Source organism: Onychostoma macrolepis, chromosome 07, assembly GCF_012432095.1.
Source record: "Onychostoma macrolepis isolate SWU-2019 chromosome 07, ASM1243209v1, whole genome shotgun sequence".
Taxonomy (NCBI): Eukaryota; Metazoa; Chordata; class Actinopteri; order Cypriniformes; family Cyprinidae; genus Onychostoma; species Onychostoma macrolepis.
Genome location: NC_081161.1, coordinates 37,821,142 through 37,840,334, shown reverse-complemented (window position 1 = coordinate 37,840,334; position 19,193 = coordinate 37,821,142). Strand labels below are relative to the sequence as shown.

The 19,193-nt window shown below is 38.4% G+C and overlaps 1 protein-coding gene across 1 annotated transcript; it reads right to left on the bottom strand.

Moving 5' to 3' along the window:
* Window positions 1-1,490: 1,490 nt before the first annotated feature.
* On the bottom strand, window positions 1,491-19,066 carry dtx4a (deltex 4, E3 ubiquitin ligase a). Its single transcript, XM_058782943.1, has 9 exons — window positions 18,740-19,066; window positions 17,349-17,566; window positions 14,134-15,112; window positions 5,653-5,714; window positions 5,369-5,530; window positions 4,932-4,993; window positions 4,471-4,791; window positions 4,207-4,296; window positions 1,491-3,374 (listed from the first exon to the last, which is right to left on the bottom strand). The coding sequence occupies exons 2-9, from the start codon at window positions 17,557-17,559 to the stop codon at window positions 3,147-3,149; spliced, it is 2,115 nt and encodes a 704-aa protein (XP_058638926.1). The 5' UTR covers window positions 17,560-17,566; window positions 18,740-19,066; the 3' UTR covers window positions 1,491-3,146.
* Between the last annotated feature and the right edge of the window lie 127 nt (window positions 19,067-19,193).

The following is a 19,193-nucleotide window of genomic DNA, read 5'->3' as shown; positions in this document are numbered from 1 at the left end:
TCTGCATGTGAAATACGACTCCTCTGGGGACCTAAAGCGGCAGAGTGTGCTGTTGCCCAGGCAACCGGCCTCTCTCCAGACCACTTAGTCTGAGCATTTATGAGCTTAAAAGCTTTTAATAGAGAAGGGGCTAGAGGGACATTTTAGAGAAAGTGTATTTGCACTTGATATAATGCCTTTAAAACTACAAGAAAATTGAGAAAGACAATGAGGTTGTTTTGATGTCAGATCCAAAAATGAGCAGTCAGACCGATTTGGCTTTAAACTTGGTCTAAAAAGGTTTTGGAAACATGCACGTTCATTTTGCAGGCACGTTGCAGCACGAAACTCGTTTAGGTTAGCGCAATTACCCCTCTGGCCCTGAGCCCTTTTTACCACAGTACATTTGCCCTCAAACACTTCCTCGACTCTGACCGCACCCGAGTGTTTCAGATTACTAGATCTTCTAGCAAAGCTACAGGGGGTCACGGACAGGATATTGGGGGTAGTGATTTGGGGGGCAGGGTTATCTTTTGACAGATTACCAGCTGAGATGACACACGGTGCATGTGCTTCTTTATGGCTAACTCAGTGTTAACCGCATTATGTGCTTTGCCCATCTGTCTAGACGCATCACCTTCACATCAACTTCACTCTGTTAAAAGACATTTGGAGACATTCCAGACTGACATGAGCACAGATATACATTATGGGGAAGGACAGTTTGGCTTCATAATCATTAAACCACATTACACCAGTTAATATATATTAAAAACATCTATATCTATCTATCTATGCTGGAACCAGATTTACACCAAACCTATCTAGATAGATTAAATGATTAAGTATTAGATTAAATATATATACACACACACACACACATATTTTAAGATTCATACCACCAAACCCTTTGCTCTTTGAATTTGTTCTGATACAGACTCAGGGTTATATAACACGTATAACATGAAAGCATTAATTAACAAGCTGGATCATCTGCCTGTAGAGGAAATGCCCTGGTCTTAGGGGGGGACCAGATGGTCTGTTAATTTTGTGTCATGATAAAATTTTTAATTCAGAGAGAGAGAGAGCAGCCCATCCTATTGCCATCTTGACAGTCTAGTGCTGATTTTGGGCCATTTTGAGAATATTGTAGTAAAATGGCTGTCTACCAACAGCCTTGTCAAGTAATAATGCTTTTTTGGCACATTTTGTGAAATTATGGAAAATAATTGTTTAATATTTACAGCATGGTGCATAAAAAATTGCTATCATTAAATTGTGTTATATATTGGTACTTTTATCAGTCATAGGCCATAGAATAAGTGCGGATCCCTTCTATTCTTTTGATTATTTTAGTTGAACATCGCCCCCTACTGAGTCAAATATTTAGTGCCTGACTCACACAAGTAAACTATGCAAAAAGGGCCACATTTTTTAATGTGAGAGAAAAAAAAATTAAGATTGAGCTGCGGGAAAAAAAATGAACCCAAACCAGCGTTTCTTTTCTTTTTTTTTTCTTTTTTTGAGTGCCTTTAATATTTATTCAGTATTCCAGCAGCTATGTAATATGCAAGAGTTGTTTTGTACATTTTATATTATACAGCAACATTAGTTCTCCTAGCTCCGTTCTCTGTCTTCACAGTTTTCATCCTGGCAGCGGTGCCATTTTCACTGTTGTCTCCATAGCAACTATCATGAGGAACTTGGCTGGACAATAAATCAAATCATACAAGTGCAATAAAAGGAATTAAAAACTTCACAGTGGAAAAAAAACCTAATAGCTTATAAGAAAAAGTTAAATCAATTAAAAGTATATTATAAAAAAATTATACAAGAAAAAGAAATACTCATTTACTTCCACATGCTTCTGGATGCAGGGGGAAAAGAATTGTGTACATAAAACACATACATACAGCACATCAACTATAAATGTAAGCTTACACATTTGCATGTACATACATGCAGTCGTTTCTTCAACAGCTTTGTAAACAGGTCCACCACAGACCTACCGATAACCGACCAGAAAGGCAACCGGAGATAGTTTGTCCACAGGATACAACTTCAACGGACTTAACAGGGTAGGTTAGTTGCTCTTCGTAACCATTTAAAAGGCCCACACCTTCAATTTTGGAGAATCTAAACCTTGATGGTTCCTAAACTGGTGATAAAAAAACAAAACAAACACACTATAATTGAGCTTGGCTCAGTTGGCGCACAGGCCCTGTTCGTAATTCTTCGCTCTCCGACAGCAAATCCAATCACAAAGAAATGAGTTTTCACTAAATTTGTGCGTTGTCCATCCGTTGGGCCTCCAATCTCATCTTGGCTCAACATTTCTTTAATACTGATCAACAAAGCAGTTTGCACTGAATGTCTCTTTCAGTCCTCGGACAGAGATTGGTTTCTTCCCAAAATCAATGACAATGCAGGTTTCTCGTTTCGACATTATAAAATAATGTAAGATACAATAAAATAAGTACAAATATAAGTGGTTAATGTAAATACTGCAAACATTTCGAAAACTATGTCGTCAAATAAATACCGTGGTTATTACTGGAATGTATATGTTAACAAGTGCCACTATTAGGCAGTAAACATTCACGTTCCAGCATCTAAAACTGCAACTGGAGCTTCAAAGTTAGCAACAAGTGGCGGCCTCGGTTACACAGAGACGTAATCGCCTCTGCACCGAATGATACAACTACATGCACAGAAGTACCTTTGTTTTGCGTACCCTTCACAGAACTACAATACATTAAATGGTTGAACAGACACCGGCAGTTCGGTTTTTCGTCCATGTCTGCAGCCCACTAGCCACAAAATTGCACCGTACCAAATCTAGTTTCTGTGGGGAGGACGCTAACAGGAATTTTCAAAAAGACAACGGCTCCACCACAATATCACGCACAGTGCAATGTTGTTTGTAAATTACAGCTCTTGCAGCTGGCCGTCCCACTTCTGACAGGCTTGTACAATTCCTTTAGCAGTAGGAGGGCTAATATCACTGAAAAAAACTGAGCGATGATGACTTAGAAACCTTTAAACTTCGTGTTTTTTGATTTCGAAAGTGTCTCAGGTATTCTGAGAAACAAGAGCTGGGAATTGAATTCAGATTTGGCAACACTAACACAAAAAAACATTCAGTCTTTGTTGTCCGACTTGAATTTTCAGTCCCTCAGACACTCTTCCTCAGTGATGCCTTGCGCCCTCAGCTCTTCCAAGACGTTGTCAAGGTGACCGGAGTCTGGGTAACCGTGGCCGGTCAGGTTGGAGCCAAACTCGGTCTTGTGATGCACCTCGTTCCAAATGACCGTATCCGTCTCGCCCGTGGTGCTGGATGTGCCCACTGAGAAGATCAGCCGGCGGTCCCAAGCAACCAGCAACAGCTTCAACACCTATCAGAGCAGGAACTGTTTAGAATAGAAGCTGAAGAACCTCAAATGTTGAAGTTAAGTAAGAAGAGGAGTAAGTCATGGTATCTAAAGGCTTTTTAAGACCTTTTAAAGACTTTATATCCTACATTGTAAAATGTCTAATTAAAAAAAAAAAAAAAAAGTTAAATTTTTTTATATTATTATAACCTTCACGTTTCAGCACCAGGAGTCAAAATTATAAATTATATGTATATATATATATAGAGAGAGAGAGAGAGAGAGATTACATTTTATACTTGTATTTAATTTATATTTAATTCAATCTTTGCCTTTTGAAGTTTAATAACACATTAAGCCATATTGCGATTCCTATTTTTCTATAGCTAAATTTAAGACCTTTTGCAAGTATGTGCACTTTTCTTATGCTATCTAATATATTTAAAGGGATACTTCACCCAAAATCATAATTTACATACCCTTATGATGTTCCAAACCTGCATGAATTTCTTTTTTTTTGTTGAACATAGAAGATATTTTGAAGAATATGGGTAACCAAACAGTTTCTGGTAGCCACTGACCTCCATAGCAAGGAGAAAAAAAAAATACTATGGACGTCAATGGCTACCGGCATCTGTTTGGTTACCAACATTTTTGTGTTTAACAGAAGAAAGAAATGCATACAGCTTGACAGAATCTTTTCAATCTTTTGGTGAACTATTCCTATACTATATAGTCTTTTTACAACCTTGCGTACAACTCTGATAAAACTAACTAAATGTAAGATTTTGGAGGACACTCAGGAACCCTGTAAGAGGATGAAAGAGATTGTGTTCGCCAATGTCTAGAGACTCACCAGGCGGCCTTTCTCACTGTCAGGGAGGTAGCAGTGTCTTGGAAATCCACGGGCTGTGAAGGGCTTCCCGGGGTTGGGATGCTCTGGACCCTAAAACAATCATAGACAGAGCCGTTTAGACCTACATTATGGTTATATAATGTATGCAAGCCATTATATAACACTGCAGCAGCTCAACATGATGTAGGTGGCACAAATGCCAATGTGAATGAATGCTCTGTGCAGCGCAGTGGTTTTAAACAAGCTCTAAATTAAGAGTCTTACCTGAATGCCAGGGGGTATGTTGTAGATTATCCGGATGGTTTTGCAGTCAGGGTGTCCAGGAAGGGAGTGAGGAATGACGTGGTATTCCATCTTTCCTGGTGGCTGGTTGCCCGTTTTAACACCGTAGATGGTCTTGCAGGTGGGACACTGAAGGCTGCCGTCTTTGTTGCCGTTGTTGTACATGGCCACCAGGCACTGCAGGTGGTACTGATGCCCACACTGAGATAGACGACCCACTGACTCTGCTCGAGAAATGCCACCGACACCTGGGCCTTTATAGCCAGATGGGCCACAGAGAGACTCCATACAGATGGTACAATCCTAAAAAAAAAATAATAATAATTGAATCAAGTTTAATGAATCTAATGAAAGATCATTAAAAATAAGTATTATATTTTAATTAAAATGATTATATCATACTGATAAAAAATAATTTTTAAACGTGAATCATGTATATTTACCTCCTCAGGTGGGTTGCGGACTTTCTGGAGATATCTTCTAACAACTTCTTCTGAAGTTCTACCTGCTCAAATGAAAGAAAAAGTTCAATCAAATAAGGATTTAGAGAAAGATAAAGATGTGACATGATACATAAAATTTTAATATTTTGTTATATATATTGTTTATACATACACTACTGGTCTAAAGTTTGGAATAAAGATTTTTAATGCTTTTGAAATACATCTCTTATGCTTACTAAGACTACACTTATTTGATTAAAAATACAGTAAAACAATAATAGTGTGAAATTTTATTTCACTTCTGTGATATTTTTATTATTATTAATAATATTTCACAATATTAATACAATGTTTTTATTGTGTTTTGAAATATATATATTCTTTTTTTTTTTTTAAAGTAATTGTAATTTGCATTAAACAAAGTCTTTGCTCCTTGCCTTTGCGGGCCTGCTTCTTTGTAGTTTTCCGGCAGCAATGGCCGAGGCCTGGCACAGGTTTGATGTCGCTCTTGCTGACAGGTGGGGGGTGGAGCACAAGTTTGGGTGGGCGGGTCAAGCAGACCGGGAGTCCAGCGGCACTCATTAGAATCCCAGTGATACCTATCCAATAAGAAGAGACCATTTCATCTATTTTTAGGTTCACTGTCTTCAATTATCCCAAATGTTACTATATTTAATCATCACAGTCACTATTTATAACTTATTTGCATATTGTTTCTCACCTGCCAAAGCTGGATGGACAGGACTGGATCCATTTAAGTTCTTCACTGGGACGGTGGGGACTCTATAAAGACACAAAAAAAGAAATAAGACATGAAACACATGCTTCCACTACGCAAGCAACCTCTCTCCAGTCAGAAACACCCACACACACACCTCCATGGTCTTATCGATAATCATAATCTAGATCCGAACAGAAATAACCATGTTGTTGTCACAGCTACACCTGCTTGCGTATCATCCCCATCCTGACCTGCAGACATGCCGAGTCACGCTGCGGTATGTAAACCAGGTCACACCTTCTGTCAAACCTGCTGCTGCCACTAACAAAACTGGCACAGAGTCAGCAGACAACAGCAGTGTGTGCCGCACATCAAAACCTCACATGACCAGACAACCTGTTGTCCATATGTGGGGATTTTCAGATTGCCAGAGTGTACTTGGTCAAACATTTCCAGTTCATCTCACCTCAACATTACAAAACATATGAGGTAAACTATAAAAGTTAACCAACAGCGATATTTTGAACAACCAAAAACTACTACTAAAGACAACTGAGGTAAAACTGTTCTTATGTTAAACTTAAAAACCAAACCCAATGACAATAACCACTGATAAATGACACTGTATTCTATTGTTCGAAACTTTTCTAACTTTTCCTTATAATTAAGGAATTAAAGGTTGGCTGTTAAAAACTATTAAAGAACTATTAGCTTACCAATTACTGAATGAACAAGACAATAACATGTTCAAAGATACTCACTGTTTGACCTTGATAACAGTCATGCCTCAACTATTCCGATGATATCCAAAGGAAAAATCGAGTCTAATAGAAAACACTCAAGAGTAATGTTTGGATTCTGCTCTCAAACTTCTTCAACGAATGTTTGGCAGTCTCTGTAGTCAGATTGATTTGTTTTCCCCTCTAGAGAGCCTGGAATCAATGTAGTTTTGTTCACATATATCCCCGATCTCTTTCTGCGAGTTGTTCTTCTGTTGGATGAGGTTGTCTTGCCTCGCTCTGTCAGCCGTCGCTCTTATAGTGCTAATCCTCGAGTTTCCATCTGTTGACGAGCAGCTAGGAAAGGAGGTGATCCACGTCACAGAGACCCGGGATTACCTCTCAACGTCACACACGGACACACCGCCATAAGGTTCCATCACACTGGCACATAGTGCAAGACAGTTGCTTACACACACACACACACAAACATACCATACCATGTGTGCGTCCTGCACGAGTTCAAACGTTTTGGTCGTATATGGGCACACACAGACACAAGGATATATATGGATGAATTCCACCAAATCTGTCAAGAACATGCCGGGGGTCTTATTTCACTCCAAATTCAAAAGAAATAAATTAGAAATTACATTATAAATATTTATATACTGTTAATAAAAAAAAAAAAAAAAACTTCAGCTACATCTTAAAATATATTCAAACAGAAACACTTTAAATTATAATTTCACAATATTATTTTTCTTTGCTGTGTTTTTGATCAAATAAATGGAGCAACTGTGAAAAATTCACAAAATATATTTTATACGAATATATTTTATGATTTATATTTATTTATTACTTTATACATAACTTATACTTTATATATATATAATTAATATTATTACTACTAAATAAATATACATGTGTGTGTCTGTACAGACACACACATGTATATTTATTTAGTAGTAATAATATTAATTATATATAAAGTATAAGTTGTGTCCGTCTGTCTATATATATATATATATATATATATATAAATAAGTTACCTATAATTTTTAATCATAAAAACACTCAAAAAACCTAAAAAAATAAATAAATAAATCCAAAAATAACCAAATCACTCACATAAAAAAAAAAAAAAAAAAAGTTACAATTATGAGTTTATAATTGGAATAACCAATGGAACTTCAGGTAAAACATCTGCATGCTTTAAAATAATGACAGTTTGGTATAATTTTCTTCTGAAATGTGACCTGGACATGTTTTTATGAGAATTACTCATTCAGTATATAAACTTCAAGACCATTGTTTTGTAACGGTCCAATCCTGGTACGAGATGTTTGGAAAGCAGAAGTGATGAGGGAAAATCTTTATCAATGTGCTAAAGTTTATCTTTATGATGCTGATAACGGAATGAGGATAAACCATGATGTCATAACAGTCATTAACCATTACGTCCGTCCTGAACAGCTGTGTTGTCAGTCCTCACACTGACCTGAAGAGTCTTCCAGAATAAACGAAAGAAGTGTGGCGTTGTGACCGTACGTGCAAGCAGGAGTGTGTTTATGGGTTATACAAGCGAAACACTGGGACACAGATCAGTGTGCCAACATCAGCTAATGCGTTCTCGGCAAGGTGCGAAAGGACACGGTGCCACCATCAAGATGAAAAATTAGTAGAGGAGGGAGAACAGGGAGCTGACACGGATGTGCTGGTGGGGGGTGAAAAGAGAAGACCGGCAAATCTCAGTCACGTTTGCTGCTGGCTAATCTAGTGGTATTAACATAAAACCCATATGGCTGCAGGCGTAAGCACAACTCACCTAATCAAACCACGGCCAGATGTAGTCACTTACTAACGAACATGAAGACAGCAATGAAGGAGAGGAAACAGGGAGCAGGTGGAGAGGGCAGGAGGCAAGGTATCTCTAACATCAAGGGGTTTTGCTAGCTTGATGAAAAAAACTCACTGACACGACCCTTGACCTTGATCTGGTCACAATCCTTTTTACTCTTCAGCTTGTTTGAAGGAAGCACTGTCGATTGAATCCCATTTGCTTGCACTTTTGTTTCTGTTATAGGCATTTCTGTGAGCTTCACATTTTATTAAAATACTGTGGGATCAGATGGTAATACCATGTTATTTTATATAAATCATGAAGCTGAAATGGGATGGAAATTTTTTTTTTGAATAAATTGTTTATGTTCACCAAGGTTGCATTTATTTCAAAGATACAGTAAAACTGTAATATTGTGAACAGTATTCTCATTTATTTTCTATTTGAATATATTTTAATGTAATTTATCCCCGTTTCTCTGTTTCAGCCTCATTACTCCAGTCTTCAGTGTCACATGATCCTTCAGAAATCATTCTAATATGCTGATATGTTGCTCCCTTAGGAAACATTTCCGATTATTATAAATGTTGAAAACAATAGAAATGTTTTGTAAAATAATGAATGTCTTTACCGTCACCTTTGATCAATTTAACGCATCTTTGCTGAAGAAAAGTATTAATGTCTTTTTAAAACATTTTTGAACTTCTGAAAAGTAGTGTACCACATTATGTGCATGGTACTTCAAAGAATACCATAGTATATGCCCAAAAGCATAATATTAACATGGTTCCATTTACAAAAAAACTAAACTTTTAACCCTCTCTCTCTCTATACACCATAAAACAATCCAACTGAGTTCGAACAAATCACACAAGCCTCTCATTATTTACTATATCAGCAAAATCATGGTGCTTACTGGCCTATTTGTATACCAAATATGAAAATAACTGATTCTGTGCTAAAAAAAGCAGGTTTTGGTGTATTTTGTGTATATTCCGTAACTATAATTCAAGCCAGTACCATGAGAGTAATGCTTAACTCTACTACTAATGTGCTAAACAAAGAGAACGAACGTACGATTGTTTACTGTGTCCATTGCAAGTGTACATGGAAAAGATCAAGGAGGTTTAAAGGTGAAGGTTCATATTAGAGAAAGAGATTTCTCCTCAGTGACGTCAGGCTCAATTAGCGTCCAGCAACAGGTGCCATATGGGAGCCCTGCTTTCACACGACACCCACGACAGACCGAAACCCACCTCAAAAAACTAAGCATGACTGAAATAAGAAGTGAAAATGCTGCTCAAGGGGATAATCGGTGCCCATCAGAAAAGCCACGATTCAGTGGTGGCAGAAACGCAAGTGAAACGGAATTTAAAAAAGAACAAACAAATGTGCAGTCATTACCACAAACAACTAATCATTTTCACCATCAGCTAAACATCTGTTAACTGACCAGCTGAAATCACACTTGTCCTGGTGTAGGAACAAAACAAATATACATTTGCATACTTTACTTGGTAAAATGAAAAACATTTAAACAATATAGCTTTCTACACTGTTTTTAAGATCTAGAAGTGCAATATAATTCTCAGACTGTCCAAACACAGAGAGAATTTTCTTTCTAGCGCCCTCTAGTGGATTAAATATATAAACACTTGTGACCTGTTGCTCAGGGATCTGCATCTGAGGCACGAAAAGACAAAAAATAAAAAATAAAATCATCTCATCTGTAATAACTCATAAAAACATATGTGCAGGGTTTAGGTCAAGGAGGTCTGTAAGCCATTAGCGTTCACATTCAATTTTAAGGAAGTGACTCAAGTGGCAAACGAAACCCATATGTTGCAAAAGTTACCATGTTAGTAAGTTATTTCATGACACTAGCTTCACATATCCTTTATATGTTTGTGCATTTATTCTGGTCATTTGACTTTGTAGGTGCATTACTGTAAAGATCATTTTTGTTTGTTTGCACAGATGCTGTAAGGAACATTGGCTTGTATTTAACCTGGAGCATTCCTTTAAACATATCAGCACAAGAAATGAGAACGCCTGGTCTATCAACACTCATTAAATTATATGATAATCTAAATATACACAATGGGTTCACAGGCAAAAATGTTTCTATTTTGGATTTAAAACATATTTGACTGCATAAATTGAAGTGAAAAATACTGATTTCCAGAAATAGAATTTGGTTTATCCGCTTTCACTTCAATGACAGAAGCACTTGTGCCATATTAACCTAAAAATAGTGCACAATCTGAAATATTTCTGATATTTCCAAATGTAGGCCTAGAGTTCAAAAGTTTGGGTTCGGGAAGATTTTGTAATGTTTTTAGAAAGTCTCTTACGCTCACCAAGGCTGCATTTATAGATAAAAAAATACAGTAAAATAGCAAAATTGTGAAATATTACTAAAATTTAAAACAACTAGTTTCTATTTGAATATATTTCAAAATTTAATTCATAACTGTGATGCAAAGCTGAATTTTCAGCATTATTAGTCCAGTCTTTGATCCTTCAGAAATCATTCTAATATGTTGATTTGGTGCTCAAATAACATTTCTTCTTATCAATGTATCATTTTTTTCAGGATTCTCTGATAGAATCCCAAAAACAGCATTTTTTCCACTTTTGAGCAACTGCGGAATAATATATTTATGATTCAGCATGCTTGTAAAAATCTAAACCTCATCCTGTGACTTATCAGTATGCCAGAGCATGGCTGAATATGTTGTTTGTTGGCTCACTTCACTTTTCATGGCTCATTCCTCATCCAAGTCATATGCCACTACGCATATACTTAAACCGGCGCTCCTCCAGTGTCTGAGACAGACGTTTGTGTCTATAGGACAGCGTCTGAGTCTCACACTCGCACACACACACTCAAAACAAACACTTGCTCAATCAAGCAACTATTCCCAAACCTCCTTCACACAGACTACCGAATCTTATCCCCCTCCTCTGTCTTTCCACTGACATCCCCCCCCTTTAACTGCATTGTGTTGCAAATACAAAACCCAAGCTGCCGACTGCCAACAAAGGTTGCCTTGGATACACACTCAGCGCACACACACGCTCTCCAAAACACTCGCACAATGGAGCTAAAGGGGCCCCCAGGAATGAACGGAGCCTGGGAACGGGGAACAGGGAGAACAGGCAGAAAGAAGGAGGGGGACTCTAATGAACGAGACTGACCTGTTGACACTCGTGGTGGACTCCCATCGACCAGCTATGTCTAGAAAGCTTCCTTTCATTAACTATTCTCTTGCCTTCTCACATGGAACCCACAGACCACCACACAGCTTTTCAATGTGACATACATTATCGTTCCAAAGTTTGGGTTGGCAGGATTTAAAAAAAAAAAAAAAAGAAAGAAATTAATTAATACTCAAGGACACATTAAATTGATCAAAAGTGACAGCAAAGACATATATAATGTTACAAAAGATTTCAATTTCAAATATTTATGTCTTTTACAATTGCTTGTGGTATTCCTCATTTGGAAGTCGCTTTAAAAAAAGCATCTGCAAAATGAAAAAATGTAAATGAAATTAAATGTTCTTTCAAACTTTCAATTTCCTTAAAGAATCCTGAAAAATGCATTGTCATGTTTTCCACAAAAATATTAAGCAGCATAACGGTTTTCAATGTTGATGATAATAAGTAATGTTTCTTAAGCACCAAATCAACATATTCGATTTTTTCTGAAGGATCATGAAACACTGAAGACTGGGGTAATGATGCTGAAAATTCAGCTTTGCCATGACAAAAATTGATTTGATTTAAAATATATAAAAATCATGTTTTACAATATTTCACTGTATTCTTAATCAAATAAATGCAACCTTGGTGAGCATAAATGGGAAAAACATTGCTTTCAAAAACATTTAAAAAATCCCACTGACCCCAAAGTTTTGAACAGTAGTTTAAAATAACATAATATATATTTTTTAATTATCTTATCTTATGATCCTCAAAACTTTTACCCTGTTCCAGACGAAGACAAAGGTGGGAAAACTCAAGTTTAAATGTCCAATTTCCAACCACAAATTGTTCCAGTTGTGCTGCATTCTAGACAACATCTAACACCGAATTCTCCCACTTTCACTTCCACTTCCACTTGAAAATAACCGATAAACCTCTGCTTTAGTTGTCTTGAAATTATTTCAAATTAAAGTTGGGATTGATTGATCTGTTCTGATGTTGGATGTTCAACTTTGAGTGCCATTCCAATGTTAAATTTTAAGTAGGACGTGGGAGAATTCTGCCGTACCAAGTACAGAGGTCCGATCCCAAAAGTAAAATGAGAAAAGAGAGTGGAAGCAGGGGAGGTTCAGGTTCAGGTTAAGGTTCAGGTTTTGACCAAGCGCTAAGAAAAACAGCCTTAAACTACAGGCCAGCAGTTCTAAATAAAACTTGCTTTCTTTTAACAGGCCTAAATGTGTCAACATTTCAAGTATTCTTGAAAAAACAAGTTCCTTTTCTTCAAAAATAAACTATTACAGAAGCGAAACCGTTTCACATCACAGCACAGGCCCGCATACAAAGATAACAAATGTACTAGTAATCAATACATGGGACATATTGGATTCCAGTTTTCCAATGTCATGTTTATGTTACAGCAGTTTAAGTAAAATGTTTTCTGAAAAGAGCAATAAATCTGAGCTAACTATCTCTGTGTACACATTCCAGAGTGACAGTCTTTCTGTAAATATTCAAGGTTTTGACATTTGAAGTGAAAGAGGTTGAAATCAAGCCAAGACATTTTACAATCTCACACTTGTTTCACACAGAGGTGCAAACACAAAATTTGGTCTTCACAAGTATGTTGCAAGATGCAAGCACAAGCAAAATGTGGTCAAATTATCTATCGTAACTAGTGTAACGATCCATGAAGCACAGTTTCGAAGTAACTTTCAAACCAAGGGCTTTCTGTTCTGCAAAAAGCTGAAATCTCTGTATTGGGATACTTTTGGCCTCACGCGAAACTCAACTTTATGACAGACTAAATCCAGAAGAACTGTGGCAACGTCTCCAAGATGCTTCAAGAGACCTCCCTGCAAAGCTACCTGAAAAACTATGTGCAAGTGCACCAAGGGCAAAAGCTGCTTTATACACAAAGGATGTTCACACCAAACGTTGATTTCATTTAGTTAATAGAAGTTAATTGATAAAAGAAAATCTATTTATGACAGCATCCTCATTTTACAGCATTTTTACAAAAGTGCTTAAAACTTTTAACAGTACTGTAGCTTTGCAGGTAGGTCTCTTGAAGCATCTTGGAGACGTTGCCACAGTTCCTCTGGATTTAGTCTGTCTCAGTTTGTTCTGTTTCTTCATGTCACTCCAGACAGACTGGATGATGATCAGATCAGATCTCTGTGTGGAGCACTGGCTGTTGTCAGACTCTTTGTGCAAACACAAATCTCACTGGATTAGTACAATTAATTGCAAAATGAATGTTTGGAAATGTAAACTGATATTTCCTACTGACACAATCTATCTTTTGACTTAAAACCATTTTTTAGCTGGTGAAAATACTAGTGTTCTAATCATTTTGGCCACCACTGTACACTTTTTTTCAGGACTCTTTGAGAAGTAGAAAGTTGAAAAGAGCAACGTTTACTTGAAATCAAAATCTTCAGTAACACCTTTACTGTCATTTTTGATCAATTTGATGAGGTCTTGCTTAATAAGATTGAATGAAAAAATCTTGCTGACCCCAGACTTTTGAAGGCTAGTGTAGATCACTGGAAAATAGTAAACCTCATTTTGTGAAACACTCATGAGATTCACAATCGCAGCTGTCACAGTTAACGTTACCATCTAGAAACGGCCGTGATCCCCAGAACAACAGAGTACTATTTCTGATTCTATTTACAATCACAGAGATCTCCAGACGTGATGACTTACCCTGATGCAATGAGTGCCCGTGACTGTGCCATGGCGATTCTTTGCAGGGCAGGGCGGCTAAGGCCAGCCAGACTGCTGCGAGGCGGCACCGGGGCGGCACAAGCGGCTGAAGCCGACGACACGGGACCCAGAACACGAGCAGAGGGTGTGGGAGCGCAGGTGGTCACTGTAGATATAAGGGCGTTGGAGGGTGTAGGTGCAGTAGGGTTGGACACGGAGGTCGTGTGGGGTATGGTAGAAGGTGGCGGGGGTGGCGGCACAGCAGGTGGAGGAGGACGGTTGGAGGATATCGACAGGGCGGCAGTGGCTGAGCCCAGCAGGGAGAGGGAGTGTCCGAAGCCTCCGCTAGCACCCGAGGTGGAGTTCCTATGTGGCGAGAGGACTCGGGACAGGGATGGAGGGTGAGGCAGGGTAAGCGAGTACGAGTGTCCTCTTGATGGCGCTTTTGGGCTCGGCGGCTTGGGTATGGGCGGGGGCTTCCGCCCGAGAGTTTGTGCCATGCTAGGGGTCTTGACGCCTAAGACTAGCATACACTGCTGGCAGGAGCACGGTTGACCCAGTGAAGTAATAGCAGAAGCTGGGAGAGCTCCACTGGGATAGGCACTGCCGTTCCCTCCGCTGACCCCCGATACGCCCACCCCCAGGAGTCCACCGCTTCCAGCGGACGACCACGCGTGCGGTTTAGGCAGCGGGCCGGAGACGAGCGGGTAGGCCAGGTCTGAGCGCCTCTGGATGCGCCGGCGCCGCTGCGTTTGTCCGTTGATCTGCGTCATACTCTGCAGGTCTATAAGGTAGCAGAAGCCCAGCGGCGTTAAGTCCAGCCAGGGCTGCTGCCGGTCCCGAGCCGCCTGGATGGCGATGCTGACCTCGGTATCGTACGGCGTCCATGAGCCCGAGTCGTTCTCCCATTCCCACACCCATCCCTGACCCGGAGCCGACCGCGGGTCGTAGAAGCTTCGCCGCACGGGTCTTAGCGTACCTGTAAGGAAGAGCAGAGATGTCAAGTTGTTTGATGAGTACAGTTTCTATTCCTGTCTTAACGTATTTCCTTGAAACAGGAAATTGGACATGAAGGTAAAAGGATTGGTTCACCTTAAAATTTTAATTCTGTCATCATCCAGGTACCCTCGTTTTGTATCAAACCCGTAAGACTACTGTTCATCTTCGGAACACAAATGATCTATATTTTATTATGAGCTTATATTATAATTTAATGTTTATATTTTAATCTCTATGTATGTAATGATTTTTTTTGAAGCTGTAAATAAAAACATTATTGGAGTATGCTTTATAATAAAATACATAGTTTCACGTTTAATAACATGTTCCTTGTCTTTTGTTTGTAATTAAATTAAATCTGTTCATAATATAAAGCATTTTTCTCTCTTTAGAAGACTTGGATTAAACTGATGAACTTGATTCATATGGATTCCTTTTACAATGTCTTCTTGTACTTTTAATGCATGAATATCTTGTTTGTGTGGACAAAATCTTCATTTGTGTTCATCTTCAGAATGATGCTGAACACAAATTCATGGGAGTGTATTATTAAATTGTATATGCGCGTACAAGATGAGTCATCTTTATTAATTGAACCACCTTGGAGAGCAAGAATGAAAACTTTAGATGTCCGTATTTTAGTACTACACCAAAATTTCAGCAACCAAAAATATTCAGCCAAATATCCTCAATCAATCAATCGATAATAAATGAATACATACAAGGGGCTGTCAGATGATTAAATCACATCCAAAATTAAAGTTTGTGTTTGTATAATATATGTGTACTGTGTATATTTATTATGTATATAAACACATACACACACAGACATTTATACTTTTTTAAAAATAAATAAACACAGTACACACGCATATATTATGCAAACACAAACTTTTATTTTGGATGTGATTAATCACGATTAATTGTTTGACAGCCCTAAAATAAATAATTCTTCTGAAATAGTTTAGGAGGCCTGAAATCATTGACAAAAACAGTGCCGTTAAATTAAAGCTTATCCGATGCATTTTGACTGTGTCAGTGTGTTTTTTTGTGCACACAATGTGAAAAAGTGACATACTTGTAAACATGTCAGCAGTGTGGACATAGTTCATAGAGACTGAAAACGATGCTAGAATAGCAATTCATTACATGTAATATTTTAGGCTGCGATATCAAGCTTGTTGCAGAAGCTTGTGGCTCGCTGCAGAAGAACTTTACTACACCTGGTTTAATTTATAATCTGAGAACACGACACCCTGAGTTCAATTACCAAAACTTTATTTTCAGTTTTGGGTTTTCAGCCAAATGAGTCTTTAACAACGCCAAATGCAAAGATATGCATATTAAAATGTCAAGGATGCTACAACAGTTGAGTGACAGCTGTGACACTACACCGACAGCATCAGATAACTTTTGTTATGTCTTTCCAAAGCAAACCTCAAGAATATATTTCAGACATAATAAAAACAAATAAAGCCTTGTTATGTCTGCTCCAGATTCCAAAGTACAAGAGAACTGTGCTACAGTACAATTAGTCTCAAAATTTGACAGTCCAACAACACAAAGGTTATCCATCCGACCCCCCTGCATGACCTCGCTCTACTACCATTCATTTTTCCATCTCCTCCTCTCTCGTGTTTTTGAAGCGATGGGCCGCTACCCTTCACCAACCCCATTCTCTCCATTCCTCCATCTTCCCATGAAGTCTAGTCTGTCCTGCACAATGGTCTTTGTCAGCATGTGCGATGGAGACTCCCAAAATTCTGACAGCCAACAATCCACCCCTTTGTTTCGGCTTCACGTTGCCCCTTGTTATAGGTTCAAATCATTCCTTCCTTCTCACCAGCAAAGCACTCGTGTGCATTGACAAAAATCATTAAGAGTTCATGGCAGAGCCAATTGAACGCTACACTGGATGACACATAGACAAATGTGAATTACAAACATGAAGCTGAAAACTGATATCACTGATCTGACTTGAGAAAAACGAAGAGGCTGTTGCTGAAATGAAGGTTTTGAGGCCCAGCCCAACCATTTTCATAGCACAATGAGCTTCCCAAACATCTGCAGACATTTGCCTTCAAGCCATCACAATACAGAGCTGAGATTATTAGCGCTTTTGATTGATCTCAGAGTAAAGGAACCAAATTAATAAAATACAATGGATGTGCTAGAAGATGCATGATAAAATCAGGTAGGATATCGTTCCCTCTCACCGGTATCTTGCCGAAACTGGTGCATAGACTGCAGGTCAATGATGTACGGCGATAGACGGGAGTCGACCTGGCCCAGCACCACGCTCCCGGCGCCGCGAGGGTCGCTGCGGATCACCGCCTCGATGTGATGGGACACCGCCGGGCTGTAGGGTCGCCAGCGCCCGTGCTCGTTCAGCCATTCCCAGACGACCACGGCCGAGGCTAACAACATCTCATACCTACGCGAGAAATAAAATCACGTCCACAATAATGACATCTGATAGCGTCTTGATTTAGTGCATTATTTTGCAGCGACTAATTCCCGTGTTCTGCACAGGTGCGTTTATAAGCAAGCGATGCTTTTGACCACAAAGGGAATGTTATGCAGCACGATATGGCAAGCCAATTTAACATTAATTCATCTAAACTAACTACTATATATTCTCTGTTTCTGGTGCATTTTTTTTCAATCAGTAAACAAAAGATGACTGGCACACCTGTCATTTTCACTAATAACATGCATATTACGCATTTCTTTCCTTCTTGTTACTATCATTACTACTTAGTACTAGTATCATTGCCTATTGCAGCTTTACTAGTATGCAATTATTAGACACTGGTACCTAGTATCTATTTCAGCTGATTATAGAAATATATTTCCACCTCACTAGTCACTTTTTTTTTCTTTTTACTGGTTATATGTATTGACTTTAATAGTAAGTTTAATATGTTACAAGTAACCATTGGAATACACTCTAATTTGGTGTGTAATAAGCAGGTGTTCGTTACTATTTGGGTGCCAAAAAAAAAAAAAAAAACTGTAACAGGTCCTAGCAACAACTGGAATAAGAACCAATGAGTGAATAGTAAACAATCAATATCTGATCCACAGATACCTGTAGAATTCAATAGCAAAATATGCAATTTGATACGAGTAGACGTTACTGCTCACTTTTAGGATATTAACCAATAATAAATTAAGTATTAGTAATACTGAAAAATAAACAGTTACGGTTGAAGTACTTACTAATAATAAAATTAAGTATTAGTAATATAAAATAGACAGAGATGTTAAATGTCAAAACAGCTTGCCACAGAATGTTGTTACATGCAAGACATTTTAGTAAGGCATTTTCTTCCATTGCATCCTTAAAAAATGACCATACTTCGATACAGGAATCGGCAAAGAAGATCTTTAAATCTGTTCGCCATCATTACTATTCCCGCTCTTAAAATATATAAAATGGTAGCCGTTCATTTTGTGATGGTGACTCAGTTACTTGTTTTATCTGTCAATTATAACATGCTCACAACCCATATTTTCTAACAGAACGTGCACGATGCAAGCACAGTGCGAAGCAAAAGGGCCGTTTTCTCCCAAATGCGACGAATTAAGACATGCAAGCACTCACCAATAAGAGATCGTTCGTGTTTACTCGTTTGCATTCAGATCGCTGAAGAAGGAGGTAATTCCTTGGGCGAATCCATCTTAACTTGAGAAAAAAGTATCCGTGCGATTTAACAATGATCCCAGATTTTTTTCTCAGAGGAAAATGCTAATCGAATTATTGCATTATTTTGCTTTAAAACGCACAGTTGACACAACGCGCAGTTAAAGATCTCCTAAACGGCTAGACTCGTTTTACCTACTCCCAAGTGAAGACATTTAAATCTTATTCTTATTCCAGTAAGGAATGTGCAGGATTCTTCGATTGTTTGCGTGCGTCTGCCTGTGACCACGCCCACTGGGGGCTGAACTGACCAATGGTGGTGCGATTTGGACGCCCACTGGCGTGTAATCGACCAATGATCAGCGCAGGAGTGCAACTTCCGACTCAAGTGTCTCCTCCCCAACTCTTCACAAAT

What these genes read in the sequence shown, in the direction of transcription:
- dtx4a (XM_058782943.1), bottom strand. Translation starts at nt 17,559, where the DNA reads ATGTTGTTAGCCTCGGCCGTGGTCGTCTGGGAATGGCTGAACGAGCAC. An exon ending in TGTCCATCCAGCTTTGGCAG is followed by an intron (nt 5,531 to 5,652) that starts GTGAGAAACAAT and finishes CTTATTGGATAG; the next exon opens with GTATCACTGGGATTCTAATG. An exon ending in TCCGCAACCCACCTGAGGAG is followed by an intron (nt 4,792 to 4,931) that starts GTAAATATACAT and finishes TTTTTTTTTTAG; the next exon opens with GATTGTACCATCTGTATGGA.